The sequence below is a fragment of the Heptranchias perlo genome, chromosome 20, assembly GCF_035084215.1.
Source record: "Heptranchias perlo isolate sHepPer1 chromosome 20, sHepPer1.hap1, whole genome shotgun sequence".
Classification (NCBI taxonomy): Eukaryota; Metazoa; Chordata; class Chondrichthyes; order Hexanchiformes; family Hexanchidae; genus Heptranchias; species Heptranchias perlo.
The window spans coordinates 9,001,300-9,014,950 of record NC_090344.1 but is presented as its reverse complement, the minus strand read 5'-3'; the positions used below and the strand labels follow the sequence as shown (position 1 = coordinate 9,014,950).

The 13,651-nt window shown below is 46.0% G+C and overlaps 1 protein-coding gene and 1 non-coding gene across 2 annotated transcripts; both read left to right on the top strand.

The window, feature by feature from the left end:
* The first annotated feature begins 563 nt into the window (after positions 1-563).
* Positions 564-636, top strand: trnaf-gaa (transfer RNA phenylalanine (anticodon GAA)). Its single transcript has one exon. It is a non-coding gene; the product is annotated as a tRNA-Phe (tRNA).
* A 10,346-nt stretch (positions 637-10,982) lies between these two features.
* Positions 10,983-12,191, top strand: LOC137335904 (zona pellucida sperm-binding protein 4-like). Its single transcript, XM_068001420.1, has 3 exons — positions 10,983-11,222; positions 11,842-12,020; positions 12,090-12,191. The coding sequence occupies exons 1-3, from the start codon at positions 11,000-11,002 to the stop codon at positions 12,189-12,191; spliced, it is 504 nt and encodes a 167-aa protein (XP_067857521.1). The 5' UTR covers positions 10,983-10,999.
* The last annotated feature ends 1,460 nt before the right edge of the window (positions 12,192-13,651 follow it).

The window sequence follows — 13,651 nt, the reverse complement described above, 5'->3', positions numbered from 1 at the left end:
GAGCCGCCTTACACTCTCCCATACTCGGCAGTCCTTCCCCTCTCTCAGATCTTAAAACACTCTCTGATGCCATCTGACTGCCCGCTCTCCTCTTTGAGCCCCCTTACACTCTCTGATGCCCTCTGATAGTACCTTCCCCTCTCTGAGATGCCCTTGTCACAATGGATCGCCACGAAGAAGCGATTAGACGCCCTGAGGCCTTCTTAGAAGCAATTACCATCCCTGCTATCAAAGTGCGGTGTAACTCCACAGGTGGATCTACCGGTCTGTGTTAAGGATGAGATCAAGAGTTTGATCGGTCGCTGCTGCTTCCGCCTCTGAGAGCTCTATCGGCGGTCGGTACCGATCTTCCTCCCATAAACTAGGTGTGGATGTATGAGTGCGCTGTTGATTTATAAACTTTGGTAGTTTACGTATGACAACGATGTTTATATATGAACTGTGGGTTTATCTCTACGAGTTCGATGTTTATATATGAATTGTGGAATGAACAGGAGGGGCAATTCCTCCTGTGGTTATATTTTCTTCCACGACAATAACACAAAGTAAGCGTTGGGTACAGAGCCGAAATAGCTCAGTTGGGAGAGCGTTAGACTGAAGATCTAAAGGTCCTTGGTTCAATCCCGAGTTTCGGTAGGTTTTGTTTGTTTACTTTCTTCTTCCTTGCTTCGATTCTCGGATTTATTTGCAGTGAAATTTAATTCCCGCCACTGAAGGATTGGGGATTGAATAGAGAGACATCAAGGATGGGAATTATTTATATCGTTTGTATTTGGCTGTTATTTCACTGTTACCTTCTGCCTTTTTCTCTTGGTTTTGTCTCTCTCGCTGCCAGGTGACTATTTGATTTGTCCGAAACTGATCCATTTTCCACATCTCGGGGCGGTCAGACGCGCTCTGTCTGTCTGTTGTTGCTGATGATCATTAATGGGAACAGGCCGCGAGTTAAACGTTTATCTGCAAATTGGAGAAAGACAATTCAAAAGAAAGACGTGTTTATCCTGCCCAGGGGCAAAGTTACAACGGATGTAATTCAAAAACGGTCCCCGTGATTTTTTTTCTGTTGATTTTCTTTTTCAAGCTTCGATTTCAAAAGTTACAAAAACGCGAAATAAATAAAGTAAATTACAAGAATCGAATCCTTGATCATGATATTACGGTATACTCTTTGCAAACGAGTTCACCGACCGTACCAACGGCACATTAGGCTGTTTAATTAATTTTTGTGCCTGCAGCGATTTCTGTACTTGGACCCCTAAATCTCTCTGCTCCTCCACAGCACCGAGTTTCTCACCATTTAGAAAATACTCTGATTTATCTCTCTTAGATTTAAAGTGTATGACCTCGGTCTCCCCCACATTGAACACTATTTGCCACAGTTTTGTCCACACACTTAATCTATCAATTCCCACTTTTCAATTTCCTGCTACCATCTGCATTACTTCCTGCGTCACCAGAAGGCTGCGTGTTCAAAACACGGGGTAACCGTTGCCTTTAGAGCTGATAGGATTCTGTATCGTTCCGGAATGAATGTTTCATCTGCTTTTTCTCAATAAACAGAACCTTGCTCTAAATTCTGGTTCTCTGGTTCTCAAATTTCAGCAAATCGTTTCATTTTGCCCTCGACATTTGATCTTGTGCTGCGGATGAAACTTTTGCAAAGAGGGAGAAGAAGTCCCCAAATCGCCCCACGTGTATCTCAAACGCTTTGGGAAGAAGTTCTGTGTAAACAATCAGGAATTTAAAGGCACCTCAATGACCTGCACTTTCATTGAATGACTTTTTTTCGACATTGGAATCGACGTGAAATCGCTGTCGGCTTTCATCTGACGGAAGTGGAGAGTGTGGCCGCCTTGTATCGGTCAACGTGTTAGTGACGAGTTTGGGTTAAGCACGGGTCGCGTTTATTTCTGGAATCACACCAAGCACCGGGGAAAAGAAACTTAGAATCAAACTGTCCCTGTAAGTGATGAATTGAAGGGAATATCGCTCCAAACAGATCTGGACAATGCGCAGCGCAGCCGCACAGGAGTTACAAATCCACCCTCTCGCCACTCGGCAATCGCATTAACTGAACTTTACTCTGGCCCATGTCACCGCGCTGAAATCGAGTCTTTCACGGCCACATTTTTTCTTAACATAATAATTACTGGTTTAAGAGTGAAAATTGTCGTCCACTTCACTGTAAATGCAAGAGACAACTTTGTAGACACCGTGTAGTGTCACAGACCTGCTGGTTTGTCCTGCTCATTTCATCTCATCTCATTTTCAGCAAACCTGAATATTACTTGAACAGAGAATGGCGAATCACAGCTCAAAAATCAATCCTCTCTTCCACGAGCGGACTGAGTCTTTCAACATACAGGTGTTTAATGGCAAGGTGAGTTTAATTTTCAGAAATAATACAGCACAGATTTTGACTCGTGCAAGCGGCACACATTTTATTTTGGAAAAGTAAACTGATTGGAAGAAAGCTGTTACATTGAGCGCGGCAACCTGAAGCTTCAGCTCTGTGAATTCGTCCTTGCGCAATAGCAAACTCTGTCTCTGTGGCGCAATTGGTTCGCGCGTTCTGGCAGTCAACTAAAAGGTTGGTGCTTCGAACTCAGCCGGGGACGCTAGAGCAACCTTTTACCTTAACATTCATTGTCTCGCATTTCTTGGGTTCGAATGTGTGTCTTATCTGCCAGAAAATGTACCGTAAACATTGCCAGCTTTGTGCGTCTGATTTTCCACCATTTATTCTGCGGTTGGATAACAGGCATCTGAAAAATATCCAAAAAAACGAGATTGGCTTGAACGACGTCGGAATACTTCTTGACAGAGAAGGTTCGAAGGTTGCAGGCGAGCTCCTTCAGACTGAATCACACTGACATGGATATTTCTGCAGTGAGCGACATCAGACTGTTTCCACAATGAATGTCACTCCCTTTATTTTGGAGAAGTGAAATGGTATTCACATTCCGACAGTTTTCAGTTGCTTTGTGAGAGATCGTTCAAGGATCAATCTCCGGTTAAGGCGGCCTTTGTCTCTCTCTCTGTTGGCCGAATCCAAAATGAAATTGGAGCTGGACTAATCATGCAAGAAATCAGGAATCACTTTAGCAAACAAAATACAGCCGAAAGCATGAAATCTCTCATCCCAAAGGATGTGGATTTTGGCTCAAATCAAATTTTCAAATCTGATATTGATAGATCTTTTTCCGTTTCGGTTACCAAGGGATATGAGTCCAAGGCGGGGAAACAGACATGAATTACTGATCATCTCATGATCAAATTGAATGAGACAGCAGGTTCGAAGGGCTGAATGGTCTTCTCCTGTCCCGATGTTCCTCTCCTGCTCAGCGCGGGGCTGGACGACTGGTAAAAGGCATCAGATTGACTCGAGAATGAGAAGTGGGTGTTCAGATTCAGCCACCTTGGGATTGTCGGACAAACTGAACCCCAACACCAACGTCACCACCTGTCTCTCTGCAATAATAGGATGAGAAGGAGCCCTGCCGCTGGCCCGGCTAGCTCAGTCGGTAAAGCACGAAATTCCTAACCTCAGTGTCGTGGGTTTAAACCACAGATTGGGCGTTTTGTGTTTTATTTTTCACAGTGGGTGATGAAAGGTTCAAAGTGCAACCTCTTATCTCCAGTTCACGAAATCCAGTTATATAAACAGACAAAACACTGAGCTGTGTGAAAGGAAACCGTGAGCGTTGCCAAATATCCAGCCCCTCCCGATACTATCTTCTCATTCCCTCCACATGGGACACGGCAGATACCGTTTCAATAGTTTTCATTTTTGCTGTTATTAAAAATGTTGATGGTTAGGAAGTGTAATATTTAGAAGATGCCAACTCTGGATCCATTCGCCTCTCTGATACCTCCTGAGCCCACCTTACCCTCTTTGATTCTCCATGAGCTGCTCATCTTCTGTGATATCCTCAGAGAGCCCATTATCCTCTTTGAACCATGTCAGCGCCCTTTACTCTCTCTGGTACCCGCTGAGTGCCCCTCACCCACTGACACGCCGTGAGCGTCCTTGCACTTTCTGATACTCTCTGGCAGTCCTTCCCCTCTGCGAGATCTCAATATACTCTCTGATACCCTCTGAATGCCCGCTCCCCTCTCTGAGATGCCCTTGCCCCAATGGATCGCCACTAAGAAGCGATTAGACCGCCCGATGCCTTGTCAGAACACATTACCTTCCTTGCTTTCAAAGTGCGGTGTAACTTCACAGGTGGATCTACCGGTCTGTGTTAAGAATGAGATCCAGATTTGTTCGGTCGCTGTTGCTTCCGCCTCTCCCACTCTGAGAGCTCTATTGGCAGTCGGTACTGATCTTCCTCCTATAAACTGGGTGTGGATCTATGAGTGCGCTGCTGATTGATAAACTTTGGGAGTTTATGTATGACAGCGATGCTTATATATGCTCTGTGGGTGTGTATATATGAGTGCAATGTTTATATATGAACTGTGGAATGAACAGGAGGGGCAATTCCACCTGGGGCTATATTTACTTCCACGACAATAACACGAAATAAACGATGGATGTGGATCCGAAATAGCTCAGTTGGGAGAGTGTTAAGGTCCTTAGTTCAATCCCGAGTTTCGGCAGTTTATGGTTGTTTAGTATCTCCTTCCTTGCTTCGATTCTCGCATTTATTTATAGTAAAATTTGATACCCGACACTGAAGGATTGGGGATGGAATAGAAAGGCATCAAGGATGGGAAATATTTCTATCGTCTCTATGTAGTTTTTATTTCTCTGTTACCTTCTGCCTTTTTCTCTTGGTTTTGTCTCTCTCGTGCCGGGTGATATTTGATTTGATGCATTTGTTCTAAACTGATCCCTTTTCCACATCTCGGGGCGGTCAGACCCGCTCTGTCTTTCTGTTGCTGCTGATGATCATTAATGGGAACAGGCCGCGAGTTAAACGTTGATCTGCAAACCGGAGAAAGACAAAAAAAGACTTGTTTCTCCGACCCGAGGGCAAAGTTGCAATGGATGTTATTCAAATAAACTATCCCCGTGAATTTGTCTGTGGTTTTTTTTGTAAAGTTTCGATTTTAAAAGTTACAAAAACCCGAAATAAATAAAGTAAATTACAAGAATCGAATCAGTGATCATGACATTAGGGTATACTCTATGCAAATGAGCTAACCGGCCCTACGAACGGCACATTCGGTTATTTAATTATTTTTTTACCTGTACGCTGGCTGGTAGCGGTTTCTGTACATGGCCCTCTAAATCTCTCTACTCGTCCACAGTTCCGAGATTCTCACCACTTTAGAAAATACTCTGATTTATCTTTCTCATATTTACAGTGCATGACCTCGCTCTCCCCCACATTGAACTCTATTTGCCGCAGTTTTGCCCACTCACTTCATCTATCAATTCCCACTTTTCAACTTCCGGTTTTTAAGCTACATTACTTATTGTGCCACCAGAAGGCTGCGTGTATAAATCATGGGTAACCGTTAATTTTAGAGCTGATAGGATTCTGGATCGTTCCAGAATTAATGTTTTATCTGCTTTTTCACAATTAACAGAACCTTGCTCTAAAGTCTGCTTCCCGAGTTCTCAAATTTCAGGAAGGCGTCTCATTCTGCACTCGACTTTTGATCTTGACCTGCAGTTGAAACTTTTGCAAAGAGGGAAAAGATGTCCCCAAATCACTCCACGTGAATCTCAAACGCTTTGGGATGAAGTTCAGTTCAAACAATCAGGACTTTAAAGGCCCCTCAATGACCTGCACTTTTATTGAATGAGTTTTGTTCGTCATTGCATTCGACCCTGAAATCGCTCTCCGCTTTCATCTCACTGAAGTGAAGAGTGTGACGGCATCAGACTAACTCCAGAAAAAAAAACGGGTGTTCAGAAGGAGAAACCCTGAGAATGTGGAACGAACTGAACTCCTGCAGCAAAGCCAACAGCTGTCTCTCTGCTAAATAGGATGGGAAGAATTTTGACAGTCGGCCCAGCGAGCTCACTCTGCAGAGCATGAGACTCTTAATCTTAAGGTCGTGGGTTCGAGCCCCACTTTGGGCGATTTGTGTTCTATTTTTCACACTGAGTGATAAAAGTTTCAAAGTGCAACCCCTTTTCTCCAGTGATATCACCAGACACAACCCTGAGCTGTGTGAAAGGAAACCGTGAGCCTTGCCAATTATCCACTCCCTCCTGATTCTACCTTCTCGTTCCCTCCACATGGGACACGGACAGGTTATCGGTTTAGTCGGCTTCATTTTTTGCCGTTATTAAAAATGTTGAAGGTTAGAAAATGTAATATTAAGAAGATGCCAACTCTGGATCCATTCGCCTCTCTGATACCTCCTCAGCCCACCTTACCCTCTTTGGTTCACCCTGAGCTCCTTATCTTCTCTGATACGCTCTGTCTCTTACCTTCTCCGATACCGTCAGTGAGTCCATGATCCTCTTTGAAACTTCTCAGCGCCATTTACCTGCTCTGATGCCCACTGAGTGTCCCTTACACAGATACGTCCTGAGCCCCCTTACACTCTCCCATACTCGGCAGTCCTTCCCCTCTCTCAGATCTTAATACACGCTCTGATGCCATCTGACTGTCCCTTCCTCTCTCTGAGCCCCCTTACACTCTCTGATGCCATCTGACTGTCCCTTCCCCTCTCTGAGATCCCCTTGGCCCGATCGATCGCCACTAAGAACCCATTACCCTCACTGATACACAAATGCGATGTAATTTCACAGGTGGATCTACCGGTCTGTCTTAAGGATGAGATCCAGAGTTTGTTCGGTCGCTGCTACTTCCGCCTCTCCCACTCTGAGAGCTGTATCGGCGGTCTGTACCGATCTTCCTCCTATAAACTGGGTGTGGATGTATGAGTGCGCTGCTGATTTATAAACTGTGGGAGTTTATATATGAGAACGATGTTTATATGTGAAGTCTGGGTGTTTATATATGAGTGCGATATTTATATATGAACTGCAGGTGTGTATATCTGATTGCTATGTCAATATATATGAACTGTGGGTGCGTGTATGAGTGCGGTGTTTATAAACGAACTGTGGGGTTTTATATATGAGTGCGATGTTTATATATGAACTGTGGTTGGGTATATGTGAGTGCGATGTTTATATATGAAGTGCGGTAATGAACAGGAAGAGCAAGGCGTCGCGGCGGTGATATTTTCTTGCAGGACAATGAGGCAAAGTTGAATTTGCTGTTGGGTCAAAATCGCTGAGTTGGAATTGCGTTAAACTGAAGATCTAAAGGTTGTTCATTCAATCCCGGGTTTCGGCAGTTTTTGGTTATTTGGTTTCTTCTTCTTTGGGTCGATTCTCGCATTTATTTACAGTGAAATTTGATTCCCGCCACTGAAGGATTGGGGATTGAATAGAGAGACATCAAGGATGGGAAATATTTCTATCGACTTGATTTAGTTTTAATTTCTCGATTCCCTTCTATCTTTTTCTCTTGGTTTTCTCTCTCTCGGTGCCGGTTGATTATTTGATTTGATTCACTTCTCCAAAGCCGATGCCTTTTCCACATCTCGGGGCGGTCAGACCCGCTCTGTTTGTCTGTTGCTGCTGATGATCATTAACGGGAACAGGCCGCGAGTTAAACGTTTCTCTGCAAACCGGAGAAAGACAAATAAATAGAAAGACGTGTTTCTCCGGCCCAGGGGTAAAAGCTACAATGGATGTTATTCCAAAAATTGTCCCCGTGACTTAGTCTGTGGATCTGTTTGTAAAGCTTGGATTTTAAAAGTCATATAAACACGAACCAAAGCCCCTTCTCAGCCCATACAGGAATCAAACCGCGATCGGGATATTATGACACGTCAAAGCAAACGAACGAACCGTTGCGAACATCCCATTAACGATTTTCAATCGTTTTTGTACCTATAGTGGTTGGTAGCGGTTTCTGTGCACGGACCCGGAAATCTCTCTGCTCCTCCACAGTTCCCAGCTTCTCACCATTTATCTTTTTTCGATTTAAATGGATGACTTCGCTCTCCCACACATTGACCTCAATTTGCCGCAGTTTTGGCCACTCACTTAATCTATCAATTCACACTTTTCAACTTCCTGCTTCTATCTGCATTACTTATTGCTCCCCCAGAAGGCTGCGTCTTCAAATCCCGCCGGGGTAACAGTTGCTTTTTGAGCTGATAGCATTCTGGATCTTTCCAAAATAAATTTTTTATTTTCTTTTTCTCAACAAACAGAACCTTACTCTAAAGTTTGCTTTCTTTGTTCCCCGGTTTCAGGGAGGTGTCTCATTCTGCCCTAGACTTTTGATCTCGAACTGCGGTTGAAACTTTCGCGAAGAGGGAGAAGTCCCCAAATCGCTCGACCTGAATCTCCAACGCTTTGGGAAGAAGTTCAGTGCAAACAATCAGGAATTTAAAGGCACCTCAATGAGCTGCACTTTTGTTTGGGTGAGTTTTCTTCGCCATTACATTCAACCGTGAAATCGCTCTCCGCTTTCATCTCACTGAAGTGAAGAGTGTGACCGCCTTGTATCTGTCAGTGTGCAAGTGACGAGTTTGGGGTCGGTGTGGGTCGCTTTCAATTTTGAAATCTCACCAAGCACCAGAAAAAAGAAACTTGAAATCAAACTGTCCCTGTAAGTGATGAATTGAATGAATATCGCTCGAAGCAGATCTGGACAATGCGCTGTGCAGCCGCACGGGAGTTCCAAATCCACCCTCTCACCACTCGACAATCACAATTTTACTCTGGTCCAGTGTCACCGCGCTGAAATCAAGTCTTTCTCGGCCACATATTTTCTGAACATCATAGTGACTGGTTTAAGAGTGAAAACTGCCGTCCGCTTCACTGTAAGTGCAACAGACAACTTTGTAGATACCGTGTAGTGTCACAGACCTGCTCGTTGGACCTGCTCATTTCATCTCATCTCATTTTCAGCAAACCTGAATATTACTGGAACAGAGAATGGTGAATCACAGCTCGAAAAATCAATTCTCTCCACCACTGGGTGACCGAGTCTTCCAACATACAGGCATTTAGGGACAATGGGAGTTTGATGTTCAGAAATAAGACAGCATCGATTTTCACTCGTGCAAGCTGCACACCCTTTATTTTGGAAAAGTAAACTGATGGTAAGACAGCTGTTACATTGATCGTTTCAAGCTGAAACGTTAGCTCGGTGAATTAGTGGTTCAGGAAACCAAACGTCGTGTCTCTGTGGTCCAATTGGTAAACGCGTTCGGCTGTTAACTGAAAATGTTGGTTTGAGCCCACCCGGGGATGACAGGGAGTTTTTACCTTAACATTCGTTGTTTCGCATTTCCAGGTTTCGAATGTGTGTTCTGTTTACATGAAAATGTACCGTAAACATTGCCAGCTGAGCTCGGCTGATATTCCACCATTTAATCTGCCCCAGATAACAGGTATCTGAGGCCCAGTTTTGAGCTTCCACGATCTGTTCACACAACAGGTTGGATGGTGTCCTCAGTGCGAAAACGGGAGTTCGTCTCCACGAGAACTGTGCGGTGGTCACTCCCACCAATACTGTCATGTACAGATGCATTTCCGACAGGTAGATTTGTGAGGACGAGGTCAAGTAAATTTTTCCCCTCGTGTTGGTTCGCTCACCATCTGCTGCAGGCCCAGTCTGGCAGCTTTGTCCTTCAGGACTCGGCCAGTAGTCGTGCTACCGAGCCACTCTTGGTGATGGACATTGAAGTCCCCCACTCAGAGTACCTTCTGTGGCCCTTGCTACCCTCAGCGCTTTCTCCAAGTGATGCTCAACATGGAGGAGGACTGATTCATCAGCTGAGGGAGGGCGGTTGGTGGTAATCAGCAGGAGGTTTCCTTGCTCATGTTTGACCTGATGCCATGAGATTTGCATTTGGTCCAGAGTCAATGTTGAGGACTGCCAGGGCCATTCCCTCCTGACTGTATATCACTGCACCGCCACCTCTGGTTTGTCTGTCCTGCCAGTGGGACAGCACATACCCAGGGATTGTGATGGAAGAGTCACGGACCTCTGCTGAAAGGCATGATTCTGTGAGTATGGCTATGTCAGGCTGTTGCTTGACTGCTCTCCCAATTTTGGCACTGGTCCCCAGATTTTAGTGAGGAGGACTTTGCAGGGTCAACTGGGCTTGGGTGCCTTTTTCATGTCCAGTTTTATTCTGAGTATGACTTTTTTTAAACGAGTTTTTACAACTGAATGGCTTGCTAGGCCATTTCAGAGGGCAATTACGAATCAACCACATTGCTGTGGGCCTGAAGTCACATCATAGGCCAACCGGGTAAGGACGGCAGGTTTCCTTCTCTGAAGGACATTAGTGAACCAGATGGGTTTTATTTATGACAATCCGGTCGTTTCATTGCCACCATTACTGATAGTCGTATTTTAATTCCAGATTTTAATTAATGAATTGAATTTAAATTCCCCAGCTGCCGTGGCAGAATTTGAACTTATGACACGTAGATTATTCGTCCAGGCCTGCTAGATTACAAGTTCAGTAACATAACCACGAATGCTACCGTACTGTATCTGGACTATAACATATTGATTTGACTCTGTTTATTAATTAGTATTAAAGAAAACCGCATTCCCATGGGTCACACTGAGATGGGGCCTATTTTTTTATCAACTATTAAAGGTGACGTTGGGTCTAAGAAATAAAAGTGACTAAAAAAGCAAAATAGAAACTAATAATGTGATTTGGCTCCAGTTTCTTTAAATTTTGTGATGAAGAAATAAAGGTGTCAAGGGGGAAAAAAGCAACAATTTCAATGCAACCAAACAAGAAGTCCGGGGGCGAATTGTGGAGCTGTCGTTGGACCCAGTCTCACCTTTTTTCTTCCATTAAAAACAGGCCCATCTCCGTGTGAGCCGTGCGAATGCTGGTTTATGTTCCGGAGCCCGTGGGCCTCCGACTGTACCTCAGGCTGATTGGAACAGACAATTACTGCCAGTTAACAGTGCTGCGATAAAAAGAGGGAGTCGGTTTTCTCCTCTCACTTACCTGGGAGGGTTTGTTTGTTATAATGGAGGGTTCGGGGATTCTTGGTTTGTTACTTGTTGTAATCTGTTCAGCTCAGCCGCCCTCTCTCCTTTTCCCCGCCGATAAATGTTGGCTGTCTCCCAAAAACCGCAAAGACTGCGGATTTCCGGGAATTGAAGCCAGTGAGTGTGTGCAGAGAGGCTGCTGCTTTGATGCGGGGAGCCGGGATGCACCGCCGTGTTTCTATTCATTGGACAGTCTTCCAGGTGGGTGTATTCTCAGTCCGTTTATATTCTGGGCCAGGACTTTCCAGGTTCACCCGCAATCTAGCTGTACTCGGGGTTTCCCTGGACAGTTTCCTCTTTCTCCTTCCTGTCCTACAACGTCAGTTGGAATTTCAAACCTTTCCAGTTCGGAGAGTGGAAATGGTGGTGTGATTGAGAGTCTCTAATCCCGCAGAGTATAATTGATTGTGGGATTGGGGGCTGGTAATCAAACAGAAAGGGAAATAGTTAATCGGCCTTTGACACAATATCTGCAGTTAGAATCATTCCACCGTTGCTCGGTGACTTGGGACTCACACTGGTTGAATTCTGCCCTGTGTAATTGTCCAGGTAGTTGGGGGAGGGAGGGGCAGAGTGAATGAGCCCCGGCCCCTGTTGCCACTGACCATTTGAATTTGATATTTAATTTCTATCGGAGATGCGAGCAATTTAAATCCAAGCAGCGTGGTGACGAGCTGTAATTAGTCAACTGGTTTCCGTTAGACAGATAATGGGACGGGTTAGAAACTGAAACATGGATGGGGCTTGTCCCCTTCCCTGTAACGGTTCCCTTGACCCTCCCCGTGGGTCAACTAACCGCCTTTCATTGACTCTCTTGCAGTCTGCACCAAGGATGGGCAGGTCCTCATCGCTATCTCCAAGGATTTGACGCTGCCTCCTGTAAACCTGACAACGGTCCATCTGAAGGAGGGAGACGGAGCTGAGTGCAGTCCGACCGTGGCCTCTGCAGACACTGTGCTCTTTCAGTTCGCAGTCACTGAATGTGGTGCTACTCAGCGGGTAGGTATTGCGGGCTGGGAGTCCCATCAATGGCTCAGTTCGGGAGTGATGGTCTTCTGTCTCTTGTAGCTGGACGGCGTGAACATCCTGTATGAAACGGATGTGTTGGGTGAGTTTGAGATTTTGAATGGCGCTTTGGGATCGGTGACCCGGGACAGCCCTTTCAGGTGAGAATAGGAGCACATTCAGCGGGTAGAGACAGTGAGGACCTGAATTCTCCAGCCGCGTCCGTTCTCTTGCAGGCTCCATGTCCAGTGCAGTTACAGGGGAAGCCAGGAGTCTGATCTGCAGGTGAAGCCCAGAGTTTACACCCTTTCTCCACCACTGCCTGCCACTGAGGCCGGGATCCTGCTTCTGGAGCTGAGAATAGCGAGAGGTAACGAGTGCTCGCTGATAGTAGTGTCCAACTTCAGGCTCTCTCTCCACATAGTGCCCGACCTTCATCTTTCTCTTTCCAGATGGTGGCTACCGGAGCTGGTACGTGGCCAGTGACTACCCGATCCTGAGTGTGCTCCGGGACCCCGTGTTTGTGGAGGTTCGTGTTCTGAATCGGAACGATCCGTCCCTTGTGCTGGTGCTCAATGACTGCTGGGCGACCCCCACCCCAGAGCCGTATTCGGGGATCCGATGGGACCTCCTGGTGGAGAGGTAAGGGAGCGAGTGAGGGGGCTTGAGGCAGATTGGGGAGGGGGCGACATGGGCGGGGATTAATACATAAATCGTTACTTCAGTCCGGGTTAGTGATTGGGGAAATATTCCTTCGAAGTTGATTTTTTGTTCCAGACTCTGGTATAATTGGTTTCATGTAAACCTATAATCGTGTGACTCACTGTCTCTGTTCCAGGTGCCCCTTTGCTGGTGATAACTACAAAACCCGCCTCCTTCCGGTAAACGCTGATTCCCATTTGCGGTTCCCAACTCACCATAATCGTTTTGTAGTCAGCACGTTCGCTTTCTGGGACCGAGTTTCGGGCCGGGCTCTGACCGGGGAGGTGAGTTTCCTTCAGTGCTTCTTTCCCGGTCACTTGTTCCCTGGGTGTTAAGTGAGCAGGCCCCTGTTGGTCAGTTGACTGTAGAAGCATTAATCTCCGGACTGGGAGCTGTGGGATTGACCATACTGCACTGTCGCTTTGCAGGTTTATTTCCACTGCAGTGCTGAGGTTTGCTACCCTTCCACTCGAGAGAACTGCACGGCTCCCTGCAGCCGCAGTAAGTACCTGTAATCTGACTAGAAACTAAACCCTGATGGGGAGGTGTGGGTCATCTGAACACGGGGCTCCCTCAGCAAGAGGCCGAACACTGGGCACAGGAGGAGTGTCCTGAATCTGGCGGTTCTGGGAACTTTCCCAGTTGCATTCGGTGCAGATTTCCATTTAGAATGGCAATCTAGGGCAGCGGTTCTGAGCACACCTTGCACCAGGTCAGTAATTGTGAAGGACGCTCTGATCCTTGAAATGGGATGAATGAAGTATTTCTGGTTCCTTGCTAATTGCCCGGATGCTGAGCTGCCCTACTTGCCGACCGCTGAAGAGCAGAATCCTCCCATTGTTGGCACGGGTGTGTTCCGCATCCGGTTCGGAATAGTCCACCCTTGGCACTGGAGAACATTTTACCAGCATCTAATTGTCGTC

Bases quoted from the DNA above. Each gene is read 5' to 3' on its own strand.
- LOC137335904 (XM_068001420.1), top strand. From the start codon at position 11,000: ATGGAGGGTTCGGGGATTCTTGGTTTGTTACTTGTTGTAATCTGTTCA. The intron at 11,223-11,841 runs GTGGGTGTATTC...ACTCTCTTGCAG, and splicing joins TTCATTGGACAGTCTTCCAG to TCTGCACCAAGGATGGGCAG. The intron at 12,021-12,089 runs GTAGGTATTGCG...TGTCTCTTGTAG, and splicing joins AATGTGGTGCTACTCAGCGG to CTGGACGGCGTGAACATCCT.